The 17,952-nt window shown below is 44.1% G+C and overlaps 1 protein-coding gene across 8 annotated transcripts in view; it reads left to right on the top strand.

The window, feature by feature from the left end:
• Positions 1–17,952, top strand: part of LOC112660253 (ATP-binding cassette sub-family C member 12) — a 162,288-nt gene that overhangs the window by 116,412 nt on the left and 27,924 nt on the right. For 7 of the 8 annotated variants that reach the window (XM_025447760.3, XM_025447759.3, XM_025447761.3 and 4 more), the window contains 7 exons: positions 836–907; positions 2,419–2,543; positions 10,707–10,779; positions 12,479–12,682; positions 16,112–16,246; positions 16,349–16,424; positions 16,510–16,581. In XM_025447760.3, coding sequence (XP_025303545.1) covers positions 836–907; positions 2,419–2,543; positions 10,707–10,779; positions 12,479–12,682; positions 16,112–16,246; positions 16,349–16,424; positions 16,510–16,581 — 757 coding nt within the window. The remainder of the gene's footprint in view (positions 1–835; positions 908–2,418; positions 2,544–10,706; positions 10,780–12,478; positions 12,683–16,111; positions 16,247–16,348; positions 16,425–16,509; positions 16,582–17,952) is intronic. The other variant, XM_049098184.1, reaches the window with a different exon arrangement.

Consider the following 17,952-nt stretch of genomic DNA (forward strand, 5'->3'; position numbering starts at 1 on the left):
GCACTGGCCATCTTCCAACTGCTGGATCTGTATCTGTACCTGAGGGCCTTCTCTACCACTTACAAAGTTCCCTCCACCCTCATCCTTATCTCCTCCCTGCTTTATGTGTTACCATGGCATGTACCTGTCATACTCCGTATTTTACTTACTTACCTTGTTGATTGTTGGTCCCCCCAATTAAACATAAGCTCCATGAAGGCAGAGCCAAATTGTTGTCTGTCATGTTCATTACTGTATTGTGCTACTGCTAGTGTCCAGGGTGGCATCTGGCTCATAGCAGTCAATTACAAGATTTGTGGTTGAATTAATAGATCTGTAGCTGTAGAGTAATCCATGAACCCAATGTGCTCAGTAATTTCAGATTACACTTCAGTATGGTGGGAGGATACTTTAAAACTGACTTTAAAAAAACACTCAGCTCTCTGTACTTCAAAGGCTGCCCTTGTCCCCCTGGGTTGTGCAGCCTTTAACTTCTATTAGATTTGCTTTCCTGGAGTGTGCGCAAGGGACAATTCTCATGTCCAGGCCCCATGTGTTGTCCCAGACCAACACAAGGCTGTTTCACATCAGTGCTTGTGCATGATTTCTAGAAATCCTCCAGGCACTCTGCTGTGCTGTGCCAAGGAAAGCACTTAATTAAGACTTAAGTTCCTGCATCCTCTCAGGCTGTGTATCGGGTTTGGGGTGTGAGGATATAGCTGCCACCTCTTAAAGCCAGCAGTGACCCCTTGGTCACCACCTGGCCTGGCTGGCAGAGTTTGGGAGCAACACCTTTGGCCCAAGACCCTCTAAAATCTGGTGGCATGACTATATCTGTTTTCTGTTTCTCTGGTAGGGGAAGGTCTTAGGAATATGCGGGAACGTTGGAAGTGGAAAGAGTTCCCTCATTGCAGCTCTCCTAGGACAGGTAAGCTGTGAAGATGGAGCACTTATATGACAGTCAAATGGTCCCCTGCCTGCTGTGTCAGGGCCCTCCGAGAACAGTGGACCCAGTGGCTGGGCTTGGCTGCACTCGACGCTGTGCACACAGTTAACAGTGATTTCCAGAAGGTTAACGTGTGCAGTAGCTCCTTGGTGAGGCCGAGCTTTTTATACTCTTGAGTTTACCTTCTAAGGACATGTGTTAAACAGTGACTGTTTCCTTGCCTAGAGTGCCATCTTTGTCAAAGGAAGAGACAAGTCATTAAATGCATGGTAGTCCCCATGACTTGGGTTGTCCTGATTAGAGAGGCCAGCAAGGCAGCTTGTCAGGGAAGGACCAAAGAACCTATGACTCACCATGACTTTGGATGTGTTTTTCCCCTCATTATCTCCATATCTCCAGTATCTGCCCAGAGCAGTGGCTCAGTCAAATCTTCTTTGATGGAGTAGCTGAATGCATGCATCAACTAAAGCAGTAACGTGCCCTCAACTTCTCTGTAGACCTTGTGGCAGGGAGAGGGAGGAGCCCAGGATTCTTGTCCTTTGCTACTTCTAGCTATGTGACCCAGGCTTGAGCACCATGCTGTCTCTTGCATATCCTGTCTCCTAACACCTTTGAACATGGTATCATCACTAGTATCCACTGTTACCTGTTAGATGCCCACCATGTAGGATTATCCTAAGTGAACTTATGTAGTCAGGGTCACACACCAGAGCCCATGTCATTTTTTAATTGGATTGCCCAATCTGCCACATGAAACTGGATTTTCCAGTTCTCTTGAAGACTGAGAAATTCTTTTTTTTTTTTTAAAGATTTTATTTGTTTATTCATGAGAGAGAGAGAGAGAGGGAGAGAGAGAGAGAGAGAGGTAGAGACACAGGCAGAGGGAGAAGCAGGCTCCATGCAGGGAGCCCGATGTGGGACTTGATCCCAGGTCTCCAGGATCACGCCCTGGGCTGAGTGTGGCACTAAACCACTGAGCCACTGGGGCTGCCCAAGACTGGGAAATTCTGGCTGCACCAGGCCGGCATCCTTGCACCAGGCCCTGTGCCAAATGTGCACTTGAATTGAGGCTACTTCCTTGAGACAGGGCATGTGAAGACCACCATCCACAGCCATGGAGGCTATGTCTTGCCTCTGGGACCTGGCTGAGGAGGGTGGGACCCAGCTGTACACCTGGAGGAAAAGGGAGCCTTTGTGATAGGTTCTCTCAGAGGGCATCCTGTTCTGGAGGTGACATGTGGCCTCTCCAGCCTGCAGCAGAGCTTACCACTGCCTCTTCTGTGACATTGCTGCCTGGATGCTTGAAGATTTTTGACTTTGAGACCATCAGCCTATATAGTTGGGCTTTGCAGTATGTGGTCAAGACATCTTTTGACCGTCTTGCACCATCATGATTAGCATTCATGCAATAAGTGGGTGGCAGGTGCAGTGAGACCCTGAAGAGAATTCTGTGAGGTTTAGCTTCTGAAGGTATTCTGGTTATTTTGCTCTAGATGCGGTTACAGCAAGGGATTGTGGCCGTCAACGGGACTGTGGCCTATGTTTCCCAGCAAGCATGGATCTTTCATGGAAATGTGAGAGAAAACATATTATTTGGAGAAAAATATGATCATCAAAGGTATTATTAACTTCGAAAGCATGAGGCACTTTAGTATTTGATACCCTCTGCTATAGATGCTGCTGCCATTTATAACTCTTGCTAAGTAGGCTCCTCTAATGAATTCTGATTACACATTCATCAGATCCAAATGAGTATTGGTTTTTCCTGACCCAAGACTTCAGGAGAGGCACCTTCTGCAGACCTGAGATCACACTCTAAGAAATGGATGGAACTGGCACTTCATTCCCAGTGCAGAGTAGCATATGTTCTGAGGTTCTCTGTAACAGTACATATGTTATCTGACTGGAGAAAGATATATCTGGCAATTTTGCTTTAGGCCAAGTAACCAAAACTGCTCAAAATCATGAGCAGCAGGTATGCAAATTAGTCAGTCCCCAAATTACTAATTGACATCAGATATATAAGGATATGTTGCTGTTAATGTACTCAAAATGATCTAACGGAAGATAAACAAGGCTCAAGTCATAGTTTTTGGATCACTTTGGTTGATTATTTTAAACTCTGGAAAGTAGTAGCTTTCTATGGTTCTTTGCTGGATTTGGTGTGCTGCCGTGTACATACCCAGAGTTCTATAAACACCTATTTAGGGAGATTTTGTCATCCTATCCCCATTTTATGGATGAAGAGGCTGAAACTCAGAAGGAAAGTTGACCTGCTCAAGGTCAAACCTAGTAAGTGGCAGGGGTTGAGTCTTGAATGCCAGACCAACATCATTGGTTCTCACTTGAGCTTCCTGACATCTGGGTCACCTTAAAGCCTCCCCAAGCTCCATGATGTTGAAGTAAGAACCAGTGGGATTTTTTTTTTGTATATTTTTTTTAATTGGAGTTCGATTTGCCTACATGCAGCATAACACCCAGTGCTCATCCTGTCAAGTGCCCCCCTCAGTGCCCATCACCTGCTCACCCCTAACCTGCCCACCTCCCCTTCCACTACCCCTTGTTCGTTTCCCAGAGTTAGGAGTCTCTCATGTTCTGTCTCCCTTTCTGATATTTCCCACTCATTGTCTCTCCTTTCCTCTTTAATCCCTTTCACTATTTTTTATGTTCCCCATATGAGTGAAACCATATGTTTGTCCTTCTCTGATTGACTTAATTCACTCAGTATAATACCCTCCAGTTCTATCCACGTCAAGGCAAATGGTAGGTATCTGTCGTTTCTAATGGCTGAGGAATAAATATTCCATTGTATATATAGAGCACATCTTCTTTATCCATTCATCTGTCGATGGACACCGAGGCTCCTTCCACAGTTTGGCTATTGTGGACATTGCTGTTTTTGTTTGTTTAAATCTGGCTTTCAGCTCTCCAGTGATAGTCTGGACTTTCATATCTTACTGTCTGAACCTACCAAACCTGCTGGCTGACATTGGCCAGCATGTGTGTTCCCAGTGAGAGCTCTTACTTCTCCTTCTCTTCCCTGGCCATGGCATCCTGTTGCTAGGAGGCTCAAGAGTGGCAGGAAGGTCTGATCAGTGCAGGAGTCCTTGGCACCAGCTGAACTGCTCTGCTGTTTCTTAGCCTCCCCCCACCCCATCTGGAATGGCTTTTCTTTCCGCAGTAAATGGCTAGGAGGAGGGATTCCTATCTTTATCAGGCAGAAGAATGTCAGGGCAAATATTTACCAAATACTTTCAATTTGCAGGATCATACAGGATGATAGAGGAAAGAAGGGTGGCTCAATGTATCTTTGCCCCTGCCGTCTTCAAGTCCATGGTGCCAAGTGGCAGGATGTTGTGCTGGACTATTCAGAGGCAGCAGGAATCATGTTAGGGAAGAGAGGGTGATGCTTGAATTGGGCTTGGTAGGGTGGATCAAAGCATCCTTTGTATGTGTCATCTCTAGGGTGAACATGGGGCTCTCAGGCCATAGGAAGCAGGAGAGTGGGAGGAAGCTTAAGATGGAGGGTGTGAAGTGGCAAAGGGATGAGGATGTGCTGAGCAACCTGAATCTCATAGTTAAAGATTGACAAAAAAAAAAAAAAGATTGACAGAGGTAATAATATTAATAATAACCACCACCGATGAAGAATTTGCAATGTACTAGGAATTGTGCTAATGGGTTTACATATGTGTTCTTGTTTCCTTCTCACAATCCAGTGAGAGTTATTAGCCCAATTCATAGAGTGGAGAGTGAGGATCAGGGAGGTACAGTCTCTTGTCCAAGGTTACCCAGCTGGATTCGAATAGAGATTGTTCTCATCCCCAAATCCCTTGTCTTTTAAAAAAGTTTTTTTTTTTTATTTGAGTATAGTTGACAACTATGTTACATTAGTTTCAGATGTACAACAGTGATTCAACTTCTCTACCTTACGGTATGCTCATCCCAAGTGTAGCTACCATGAGTTACGGTACAACTCTATTCCAATATCATTGACTAGATACCCTGTGTTATACCTTCCGTCCTCATGACTTACTCATTCTATAACTGGAAGCCTGAATTTCCCACCACCCTACTTCACCCATTTTGCTCATTCCCTTTCTTCACCTGCAACCATCAATTTGTTCTCTGTATTTATGATTCTGACTCTGCTTTTTGTTTGTTTATTCGTTTGTTTTTTTAAAATTGCATATATGAGAAACCATATGGTGTTTGTCTTTCTCAGTCTGACTTATTTCATTTAGTATAATACACTAAAGGTCCATCCATGTTGTTGCAAAAGACATGATCTCATCCTTTAAAAAAAAAAAGATTTTATTTATTCATGAGAGACACACACACATACAGAGGCAGAGACATAGGCAGAGGGAGAAGCAGGCTTCCTGTGGAGAGCCTGATTCAGGAATTGATCCCAGGACCCCAGGATCATGACCCGAGCCAAAGGCAGATGCTCAACCACTGAGCCACCCAGGTGCTGCTAATCTCATCCTTTTTAAAGGCTATGAAGTATTCTATCATACACACATATACGCACACATACATCACATCTTCCTTATCCACTCATGTATCAATGGACACTTAGCCATATCTTGGCTATTGTAAATAATGATGCAATAAACTTAGATGTGCATGTATCTTTTCCAATTAATGTCTTTGTTTTCTATGGGTAAATACCCAGTATTGGAAAGACTGGATCACATGGTATTTCTGTTTTTTTTTTTTTTTTTTTAAGATTTCATTTATTTATTCAGGACACACACACACACACACACACACAGAGAGAGAGAGAGAGAGAGAGAGAGACAGGCAGAGGGAGAGGCAGAGGGAGAAGCAGGCTCCATGCAGGGACCCTGATGTGGGACTCCATCCCGGGTCCCCAGGATCACGCCCTGGGCTGAAGGCAGGCACTAAACCTCTGAGCCACCCAGGGATCCCCCCGTATTTCTGTTTCTAATTTTTGAGGAAACTCTATACTATTTTCCAGAGTGTCTGCACCAATTTACATTCCTACCAACAGCATATGAGTTCCTTTGCTTCACACCCTCTCCAAAGCTTGTTATTCCTTGCCTTTTTGATTTAGACATTCTGACAAGTGTAAGGTGATATCTCATTGTGGTTTTGGTTTGCCTGATGGTTAATGATATTAAGCATCTTTTCATGTGTCTGTTGGCCATCTGTATGTCTTTTTTAGAAAAATGTCTATTTAAGTCCTCTGCCTATTTTTTAATCAGATTTTTTTTTGGTGTTGAATTGTATAAGTTCTTTATATATTTTGGATATTAACCCCTTATTGGATGTATCATTTGCAAATATCTCCTCCCATTCAGTAGCTTGTCTTTTTGTTTGTTTTTAAGGCTTTAATTATTTTTTTCATGAGAGACATTCAGAGAGAGGCAGAGACATAGGCAGAGGGAGAAGCAGGCTCATTGTGGGGAGTCTGATGCAGGGTCTTTTTGTTTTGTTGATAGTTTCCTTTGCTGTGCAAAAGTGATTGATTGATGGATGGATGGATGGATGGATGGATGGATTGATAGTAGACAATGGGGGGTCCAAATTCATGACCCTGAAATCAAGACCAGAGCTGGGATCAAGAGTTGGATGTTTGACTGAGTGAACCACCCAGGTAACTCCAAAGGATCTTTATTTTGATATAGTCCAAATAATTTATTTTTGCTTTTGTTTCCCTTGCCTTAGGAGATATATCTAAAAATATATTGCTACAGCCAATCAGAGAAATTACTGCCAGTGTCTTCTTCTAGGATTCTTGTGGTCTTAGGTCTTAGGTCTCACATTTAGGTCTAATCCATTTAGATTTTATTTTTGTACATGGTGTTATAAATTGGCCCAGTTTCATTCTTTTGCATGTCCAGTTTTCTCAGCACCATTTATTGAAGAGATTGTCTTTTCCCATTGTATATTCTTGCCTCCTTTGTTATAGATTAATTGACCATTTAAGTATGGGTTTATTTCTGGGCTCTCTATTTTGTTCCTTTGATCTATGTGTCTGTTTTTGTGCCATTACCATACTGTTTTGATTACTACAACCTTGCAGTATATCTTAAAATCTGGAATTGTGATACCTCCAGCTTTATTTTCATTTTCAAGATTACTTTGGTTACTTGGGGTCTTTTGTGGTTCCATACAAATTTTAGTTTTATTTGTCCTAGTTCTGTGAAATATGCTGTTGGTATTTTGATAGGGATTGCATTGAATCTGTAGATTGCTTTGGATACTGTGGATATTGTTAATTCTTCCAATTCATGAGCACTATATATCTTTCCATTTACTTGTTGTCATCTTCAGTGTCTTTCATCAGCGTTTTATAGTATTCAGAGTACAAAACTTTCATCTCCTTGGTTAAGTTTATTCTTAGGTATTTTATAATTTTTTTGTGCCATTGTAAATAGAATTATTTTCTTAATTTTCCTTTCTGTTACTTCATTATGAGTGTATAGAAATGCTACCAATTTCTGGGTATCAATTTTGTATCCTGCAACTTCACAGAACTCATTTGTAACTTCTGGTAGTTTTTTGGTGGAGTCTTTAGGATTTTCTGTGTAGAGTATCATATCATCTACAAATAATGACAGTTAAACTTCTTCTTTACAAATATGAATTTTCCTCTCATTTCTTTTTCTTATCTGATTGCTGTGGCTAGAACTTCCAATATTATATCAAATAAAAGTGGCAAAACTGAATATCCTTGTCTCATTCCTGATGTTAGAGGAAAACCTCTCAGTTTTTTACCATTAGATATTAGGTGTGCATTTTTACCATATGGCCTTTATTATGTTGAGGTATACTCCCTCTAAACCTACTTGGTTGGGAGTTTTTATTTGAACGAATGTTAAATTTTTGTCAAATGCTTTTTCTGCATCTATTGAGATGATCATATGATTTTTATCTTTCATTTTGTTGATATTGTGTACCATGTTGATTGATTTGCAAATATTGAACCATCCTTGCATCTTCTGATTGTTAAATGGGGTGTGCTAATATTTTGAAGATTTTTGCATCTATATTCATCGGGGATATTGACTTGTAGTTTTTTTTTCTTTTGTGGTATCTTTGGTTTTGGTATCGGGGTATTGCTGGCGTCATAGAATGTATTTGGAAGCTTTCCTTCCTCTTCTATTTTTTTGGAATAGTTTGAGGCAAATAGGTATTAACCCTTCCTTAAGTGTTTGTAGAATTCACCCGTGAATCTGTTTGGTCCTGGGCTTTTATTTTTCAGTAGGTTATTATTATTATCATTGATTTAATTTAGTTACTAGTAATTGGGCTGTCAAAATTTTCTATTTCTCCTTCATTCAGTTTTGGAATGTTGTATATTTTTAGAAATTTATCCATTTCTTCTAGGTTGTCCAATTTATTATAAAATTTATCATAGGATCATCTTATAATCTTTTGTATTTCTGTGGTGTCAGTTGTTACTTCTCTTTCATTTCTGATTTTATTTTTGGGGGGCCCTTTCTTTTTCTTGATGAATTTGGCTAAGTGTTTATCAATTTTATTTATATTTTCAAAGAAACAACTCTTGGTTTTGTTGATCTTTTTTTCTGGTTTGTTTTCATATCTATGTCATTTATTTCTGCTCTGATCTTTATTATTTTTTTCCTTCTACTCATCTTGGGTTTTGTTCTTCTTTTCCTAGTTCCTTCAGGTGTAAGGTTAGATTGCCTATTTCAGCTTTTTCTTGTTTCTTAGGTAAGCCTGTATCACTATATGTTTCCCTGTTAGAACTGCTTTTGCTGTGTCCCCCAAATTTTGAACCATTGTGTTTTCATTTTTTCTTCAGGAATTTTTAAAATTTCTTCTTAGATTGCCTCACTGATCCATTGGTTCTTAAGTATCATGTTGTTTAGACTCTGTGTATTTGTGTTTTTCCTGTTTTTTTTTTCTTGTAGTTGCTTTCTAGTTTTATTACTGTTATGATCATAAAAGATGTATACTATGATTTCAATCTTCTTAAATTTATTGAGGATGGTTTTGTGGCCTTGTATGTGATGTATTATGGAGAATGTTTCATGTACACCGGAATGTATTTTGTTGTTTTTGGAAGGAATGTTCTTTATATATCTCTTAGGTCCAGCCAGTCAAATGCATCATTCAAAGACAATGTTTTCTTACTTATTTTCTGCCTAGATGATCTAACCATTGATGTATGTGGGGGGTGTTAAAGTCTTCTACTGTTGTAATACCATCAATTTCTCTCTTTATATTCATTAATATTTGCTTTATGTATTTAGATGTTCCAATGCTGGGTGCATGGATATTTACAACGGTTCTATCCTCTAGTTGGATTGATCCCTTTATCACTATGTAATATATTTGCTTTAAAGTCTATTCTCTCTAATGTAAATATTGCAATCTTGTCAAAGCCCCTGGTCTTAACCACTGTGTATACCACTCCTAAAGTTGGTGTATGGGAGTGATGCTCAGAGCTATACCCAACTTCCGCTTCAGGACATTGAGTGATGCCAGGGGCCAGCATGCCCCCTGAAGGGCAGCTACCCATAATCTGCCTACTTGCCCTCTTATTGGTGCCCTTTATTGGGAAAGTGTGTCCTGCAAAGTCTGAGTTGTGAGGCTTACCCACTGTCATGCACTGAGAAGAGAGGATCCCAATGATGCTGGTATCAATCAACTAATCAACCAATTAATTAGTCAACTAATTAACCCTTGTGGAGGCATACAGCCTGCCAAGTGGGATAGAAACCTGGGGCTCAGTGGTGGGAACTGGGTGCTCCTTGTATAGGGCATGAGCTTGATCCGACACCAGGGACACCAAGAAATTCAGAGCAGGAACCAGTTTTTGAAGCAGAGATGTGGTGTACTGTGGTGCCCTGGGAAACAGTCTACCCACAGTGGGAGCCTTCTGAGTGGGAATGAGGCATAGATAAAACCCAGGAAAAAGGGTGTGAAATCCTTCTGTAGCTTAAGGCCTGGACATGTCTGAGTCCCTACTTACTAGCTTATTGACTCTCCTGGATCCCTTGCTGTCAGAAGTCCCCAGGGGGTGGTACTGGGGTCATGCCTAATAGGTCATGGGACCCCCAGCTTTTCTGTGCTTTGCAGGATGAGGTGCTAGTCCCAGAAGTATGGCTGCTGAGAATTGGTTAGGGTCTTGCCCATTAGATTCCCCAAGACTGGCCCAGTGCTAGACAGTAGGCAATGCTGAGGGACAAAACCAAGAGGCCAGGAGGTCCAAGGACCTGAGATCCTATTCCTGCTTGGCCTCTGTTCCTCAGGCAGTATTCTCTGTGCTAAGTGTCCTCAGGTATCTCACAGGGAGAAAGCCCTGCTCTCTCCAACCCAGTAGGAGTGACTGGTAGATAGAGGAGCATCCTGGAGCAGATGTCAGGGTCATCCTTTACTATCATCCCAGCACCCTGCTGTTACCCTCCACCCACATACATCTCTTCTATTCATGGTTTCGAATCCTCTGTGAAGCCTCCCACAGTGACCTCAGCCTACACTGGTCACTCCCTTCTCTGACTCCCAAGAGCAGTGCTAGCAGTTAGTGCCCCTATTTTCCCTTAGAGGTTTCACGTACATTGATATCTTCCCCTAAAAGCAGGAAGGCTGTGAAGGGATGAGTCATCCCTGAGTCAACTCTGCATCAGATGTGTGGGGAATCAAGGGGAAACTGCCTTTGGACACCAAAGATAAAGCAACTGGCCACCTCCTTGCCTTACCCAGTGACACCAGCAATGCCTTTCCAGGTAGCTTAGAGCAGCAATGGGGTCACCATGCTGACTTCTGTCATTTGTGTCCATAGGTATCAGCACACTATTCAAGTCTGTGCCCTCCAGGGGGATCTGAACAGCCTTCCATATGGAGACCTGACTGAGGTGAGCAGAGCTACGAGTTCAATCCCACTGCAGCAGCATGGCAGCCTGGCTGCCCAGGTCAGAAGAGCTGAGGCTGGCAGGCCCTGGTTCCATCCACATTTGGATGCCCTAGAAGACAAAAGGGTCCCAGGAAGCATAAGAAAAGCCAGGTTCTATCATCCTAAATTCTCCATCTGGGTTTATTCTGGGGGGAATATTACAATGGATGTAGAATCAATTCTACTTGTATTGGGTTCAGTGTGGTCACTCCTGGAGCCATTCCCAATCTGTCTGTTAACTTAGAGAATGTTTCTGGTGAAAGCTGATTCCTTATCTTATGCACTGGCCTTGTCCTCCAAAGACAGAGGTCTGGGGTGCTGCATTGTGGCTGGAGGCTCAAGGGCCCCTTCTTGATTCATTTGCTCTGCTCTCCAAACATTGCTCCCAGCTGCTTGTCCAAAAGGCTGCCTGGGTCCTGGGTTAAGCCTGCCAACTCAGGTCACTCAGGGATGGGGGTCACTGTGCCATATTCCTATTTCCTTTTCCCAATGTGCCCTCTGCTTAGTTTTTTACTTTGCCCAAAAGCCCCAGAGGAGACCAGAGAGCTAAGGTGTCTTGAAGAAAGACCAGTTCAGAACACATTGCCTTTTTCTGCTAGGGCCTTCAATGTGCCTATGTCAAAGAAATGGCCACCACAGCCATCCTGGCCTGGCCTTCAGGATCTCTCTTGCCATATCTGTGGCCCACCTCCCCAGGGTTTGCTTCTACTCATCCCTACCTGCCTACCTAAGTGTATACTTGTCTTCTACCTCCAGACCTCTGTTTCTGCTATTGTTATTGCCTTTCAAGTTCCAACCACAAATCCACCCCCTTCAGGGAGACTTTCTTGAATCCTATAACCTACAGTAATTTGCCCCAGAATACTTGGCTTATGCTTCTCAGTTGGCAATAGTTAAATTCTGCTTTGTATCATAATCTGTATAACTGATCATGTCCCCACTTTCTGCTGGTATGAGCTCCCAGTAGATCGGGGACTTTTTTTTAGTCCAGCTTCATGTGTCTTTCCCCTGTGCTCAGCCTAATGCCTGGCTGAACATAATAGGGGTTCACTTCGGGTTCAGTTAGACAGAATAACCTAAAGTAGGCTATCTAGCTTTTCTTTCTACAAATACTGAGCACCTGCACTGGGTCAGATGTGGTGCCAGGCCTTAGGATTATAGTAATGAACAAGGTAGACGTGCCTTCTGTCTTTGTAGAACTCAGAGGTCCTAGTGGGGGTGAGGAGTTGGTCCACAAGCAAGTAAATTGAGAGCCCCCTTGTCCATTTGCTCTCAGGCACTTCTCCTTAATGTTCACCTGTCCACTCTCCCAGAGCTTTCTGCTCAACAATTTCTTTTGGTATTAGTAGTCAAGAAATACCCCTCTCTATGGGATATGCACTGGAATGGGGCTGTTGTGAGACAGGTCCCCCTCATTCAACATTGGAAAGAGATTTTCCCTAGTTGCCACTGCCCATCAGACTTCCTGCAGAAGTGAGTCTTCCATTTCCCAGGGCATCTGGTGCAGTCAGGGAGTCACTATAAGGGGTGGAGGAACTAGGATGTAGTAATTATCAGTGTGCAGAAAAGTTTTGAGAAATTTCAAGAAGCTCTTGTTCCCTAATGACTGCAGGGTGAGGGTGGGGCCCAGATATGAGCAGTAATATATCTCCTGTCTACAGATTGGGGAGCGGGGCCTCAACCTCTCCGGGGGGCAGAGGCAGAGGATCAGTCTGGCCCGTGCTGTCTACTCAAACCATGAAATCTACCTTCTGGATGACCCCCTGTCAGCAGTGGATGCCCACGTGGGAAAGCATGTTTTTGAAGAATGCATTAAGAAGACACTCAGGGGGAAGACCATCGTCCTGGTGACCCATCAGCTGCAGGTGACTGAAACTGGCAGGATCCACAAAGTCATAGGATGAGTGTGGTACCTAATGCTCAGAGAGTCTCCTCTTCTGCCTAAACCTGTCTCTCATATCTGAGGCTGGCCTCACCTGACAGGGTTAGGGAGGGAGCAAGTTGTGTAGGCTATACTCATGATTCTCCTCAGCCATCCCAGCTTGCACATAGTCCTGTTCCTCTCTGAGCATAGCCTCTATTGGTCCTAAATTTGGTTTTAGTGGGGCCAAGGCCTTTCTTCCACAAGAGCATAGACTCTCCAGAAGCAAATGTCTTATATCTATGGGTGGCCATGGGGCACCTCCTCCAGCTCTGGACCACTGATGATGGTTGGGAAATGGTGGTGGGATGGGAAGCAGGTGGAAATAACTCAGGCCCTATCCTTCCTCAGATTGGCCTGAGGACAGGAATGCCAGGAGGGGGATAAGGGGCCCTGATGCTCCTGGCATCACTGGCCAGGGGAAAAAGCCCAGAGACTAGGACTTTTGGGCTGAAGGCAAGACTCTTTTCCCTTTTCAGAGCCACTCATTCAGATTTTGGAACATGAATCTTCTTAAGGAGTTACTAAGCTTGCCCTGAATGTGCTTGAGAATTGGGTAGGGTGGGGAAAGTTCTCACAGTATCAACCTCATCAGGTGTTCTGAATGCCTAGTAGGAATCTGAGACTCCCCTCTACCCTGAGACAAACCAGATTTTCCCCTGCTTCCATCTCCTGTTTCCACAGTGAGCCCCTAGAGGCGTGGGGTATGTGTGCACATGCATGTCCATGTGTATGTATGTGTATATACATGTGTGCATTTCCTGCTGGAGGAGAGATCCCATGGGACTGACTTACACTGAAAGGACTGTTGGAACAGAAGTCCTGTCTTCTTTCTTCTCCTGCTACCTATGGGGAAAATGTTCAACAGGGGTCTGGTCTGGGGGTAAGAGGCAGACCTCATGGTCTTTCCAAGGGTAAGTCAACCTAGAGGAAGGGGAGGCAAATGAGGTCGCCATGGCTACAGGATGCTCTAACCAGCATTTCTAGGATCTTCTCTCAGTGGCCAGAAGAGCCAGCTTGAAGAGGAGGAAGTTTCGTAAAGACCCAGAAAAACCATTCCTTCCCATTGCTATAGCTCTGCCCCAGCCTCTTTCTCTCTTTGCTGAGGACTGGAGTTCTCAGAATAAGCTTAAATCATCTGAATTTTGGGTTCCTTCTGAGTGGGCTCAATCACCTCCAGGAAGCATCCAGTGGGGCTGGTGCAGACAAGTTGCTCTGCTGGTCAGGCATCAGAATGGAGAAGATTGGGTTTCTTCTGGACTCTCATGAGGTCAGTGGGAATGGGCTTTCACCCAGTCAGGGCACTAAATGTTATAACTGCAGCTCTGCACTGTGAAAGTCTAAACCCTGGAGACCACCTACAGCAGGGAGGGTTGTCCTTCTGAGGGGTCCTGGGGATCAGGAGGGGGACTTCTGGACCCTGACAAGTGTGGGTCATAGCTGTCCTTGCAGGAGTCCTCCCTGGGGGGAGTCATTACCTCAGCCCTGGTCCAGTCTTTGAACCTTGACGACTAGCAGCATGACCTGAGGCAAGAACTCTTTTCCCCAGGTCTAAGTCTCCTCAAAGAGTCTACCTTCCACCAAGGTCATTGTCTCACTTTTTGAGTGTTGAAAAATGCAAGCAGCCACCAGATGGCACTGGAGTTTCAAGTCCAGTTGTCCATTGCTTGGGAGGAGGGGGCTCAGAGCCCCTGAACTGGAGCCCCTGGGCTTTTCTAGAACCTTACTCTGTTGCTTTTATTCTTGGGCCCACAGCCAATCCGGATGCTTCCCAGTACTTGGGCTGGGTGATTGCTCTTCTCTTATTTGAGGAAACAAATGAAATGAGGCCTGTGGTCATCACTGAAAACCACAACCCAGGGTCAGATTTTGTGAGTTTGCAAAACATTGGCTGCTCAAATCACACCAGATCTCACTGGCATGAGTTGGGGGGCTCATTAGCCAGAGGGCCTTCACCAGGAGTTTCTGGAGCTGGAACGTGGGCCCCCACAGAGGAAGGAAAGGCTGTAAGGCTGTCGCAGGCCCCACACTGGTGCCTCAGTTTCCCTGTGTGGAGAATGGGCTGATAACAAAGCTGCCACTTCCTTCACTGGCTTGAGAGATAAGAGAAAAAACAAGAACAGGCTTTGAAAAGCTAGGATATGCTGTATAAAGATGAGAGACTATTTTCAGGAAAAGGGCCCTCATAGAAAGTGTCTCAGTTGGATGTTAAAAGCCAGACTGTTTCTGCTTAGCTGTCTGGGAAAGTGGACAAGGAGCTGAGTCATTAGTCCAAGGGAGGCAGAAAGGCTGGAGCTGCCCATGCTGTCAGAACTGCTATCATCTAGCCTTTTGGGCACCACCCGCATTCTCCTAACACCCCATTGGGAGTATAGTGACCAAATGTAGCCACTTCTCTCAAGCTTTGAATCAAGAGCATCAAAAGTTGATTTGACCTTGGTGGACCCAGAGTACAGGGGAAGACCTTTGGCCTGTATTGTAAAGGCTTCATTAGGCTGAACCATCTTAAATCTTACAGCATCGTGCCCCCGTGGGAGGGACTTTCTGCTCTTAGATGGGTTGATCCTATGGAAAGAACTCTATCTCATTTCAAAAGAGAGGAAACCCCTCTTAGCAGAACTCTTTGATCTCAGGAGTGATATGTAAATGAAGGGAACTCAAATTAGAAAAACAGAAGTGCTTTGGCAAAATGTGGGATACCATATTAAATGTAGCTAAATTTTTATCATACAGATAAAGCTGGTGTAAAATCCTCAGGCCCAGGGGGTGGGGGGATTTGGGGGAGGAGTAGGGCCTGGTGTGGCTTCATGTTCTGCTTCTCCTGGGCTAGATGAGGATCACGAGGTGGCCTTATAATGTTATCACAAAGGAAGGCCATTGCTGAGGTCATATTTCCCCTCTCCACCAAATCTTGTCTTGCAGTAACTTGTCAATTTCATATTCCAAATCCTTCCTGCCCCCGATCAGATTTTTTTTTAGCAGAACAGCTCATTTAGGGAACAGTGCTTCACAGTGACAACAAGAGGCTCTCTTTGTACTTATGACACCAGTGGGCACTAGATCAGTGCTTCTCAACTGGGGACCATTTTGCCTTTTAGAGGGTATTTGTCAATAACTGGAGACATTTTTGCTTATCACAACTGGGATAGAGGGGTGCCACTGGCATCTGGGGGTAGAGGAAAGGGGAGCTGCTAAATATCTTACAATGCATAGGACAGCATCTCGTCCCTACCCCAACAGCAAAGAATGATCTGGCCCTCAGTGCCACCTCTGTACTAGAGGAGCTTGGGATGCTACTGGATGGGAGTTTGGCATGGTGCTCTTCTCTCACCGGGTAGAAGTACACTGTAGATCATTTTAAATATCTTTGCAGTTCCTGGAGTCGTGTGATGAAGTCATTTTGTTAGAAGATGGAGAGATTTGTGAAAAGGGAACCCACAAGGAGTTAATGGAGGAGAGAGGGCGCTATGCGAAACTGATTCACAACCTCCGAGGGTTGCAATTCAAGGTAACTCTTCACACCTGGATGGGAGGTATGCAATCTTGCAATCTCCAGCCTGGGAGAAGTCCTGTCATGCAGCTTTCAGAAGGAATGTCATTTTGTCCCTAGGATCCAGAGCACATTTACAATGCAGCAATTGTGGAAGCCCTGAAGGAGAGCCCCGCTGAGAGAGATGAAGATGCTGGTACAATCCGAGTCCAAACCACTCCTGTCTTATTGCTCAGGGCTGATGAGCGGAGGCACAGATCTCTCTTTATTTCTCATCCTAGTTTTGGCTCCAGGAGATGGAAAGGATGAAGGAAAAGAACCTGAAACAGACTCAGAATTTGTAGACATAAAAGGTATTTGCTATTTATTCCCTCAGTTACATAGTCTTAAATATTTGTTGAGAGTTCTGGGTAGAGAAATGTGGACACATTGTAAGTCCTTTTGGGGCAGCTAGAATTAATACAGTTTACTGTCATGTGAGCCTTAGGGTTCAACTGCTTGAGTCCAAACTCTGGCTCAACCACTCACTAGTTTTATGAGTTGGCACAAGATACTTGGCCACTCTGATCCTTAGTTTCTTAATCCATAAAATGGGGGAAATAATAACCAATAATAACCAGGTTCTTATAAAGATCATGTGAGAAACTGCACATAAAATGATTAGCCCAGTGTCTGATATACAGTAACTTTCCACAGTAATCATTATTGTTATTAGTTAGAGAGGTCAAAGCAATGCACAGAGATTGGTTAGCAGCAAAAGCACACAGACGAGGTGTGGCACACTCTTTAGGGGAAGCACTGAGAAAGGAATGTGCAGCACTGAAGAGACTGGGTGTGAGTACTTAGCATTCTCCTATGTGCTGGGTACCACACAAGTCTGCACAGGCAAAAATACACCCCTGTTCTCAGGATCTCATGGTCTGGTGGGTGACACAGGCAAAGAGATAATCATGGGGAAGCTGGGCTAAAGGTAACAGGAAGTTGGGATGAGCATAACAAGTTGGGGGGGCCTCCCAAAGGTGGCAACCTTGGGACTGGTCCTTCAAGGATATGTAGGAGTTTTCTGGGGGGCACTGTGGTGAGAAAGTGGGGAAGGGGGAGAATTTGGGGGCGGAGGGCAGGAATTCCAGGAAGGCAGGGAGAAGAGATGGGAGAGATAAGATAGGCCTGTTGAGGGCCAGCTTCGTCAGGCTCCCTCTTCACTCTAGACACTGTTCCCTTCCACTTCTGCAAACATTCAATACCTGTTGAGCACCTACTCTGCCCCGCCTGGAGCTGGGCACTGAGAGGGCAGGGGTCCAGATCTACTGTCTCTTTCCTCAAAATGCCTTTGGTGGCTTTCCAAGTTAGAGCTCTGTTCCTCAACTAAAAAAAAAAAAAAAAAAAAAAAACACCCTCAGTATACTTCGTCAAATTTAAGATACCATCCATTTTAAGATCACCATCGTTTTATGTACCACTTAGAAAGAAAAATCTCTGCCAATTAGATGATATGGCATGCTACCGAATGGAAGGCACATCCTGATTTCAGAGATGTTAAAATGTGAAAAAAAAAATGTGAGTCTTTGAGTCGATGAAATTTGGCACCATTAATGGTGCTTGTGACAAATGCATGCACGTTTGGAAAGACAACATATTTTTATCACTCTGGAGGCGGCCAAGGCTGAAGAGAGGTACCCACCATCTCTTCCACTCCTTCCCAGGAAAGCTCCAGGCTACCCAGG

Source organism: Canis lupus, chromosome 2, assembly GCF_003254725.2.
Source record: "Canis lupus dingo isolate Sandy chromosome 2, ASM325472v2, whole genome shotgun sequence".
NCBI lineage: Eukaryota > Metazoa > Chordata > Mammalia > Carnivora > Canidae > Canis > Canis lupus.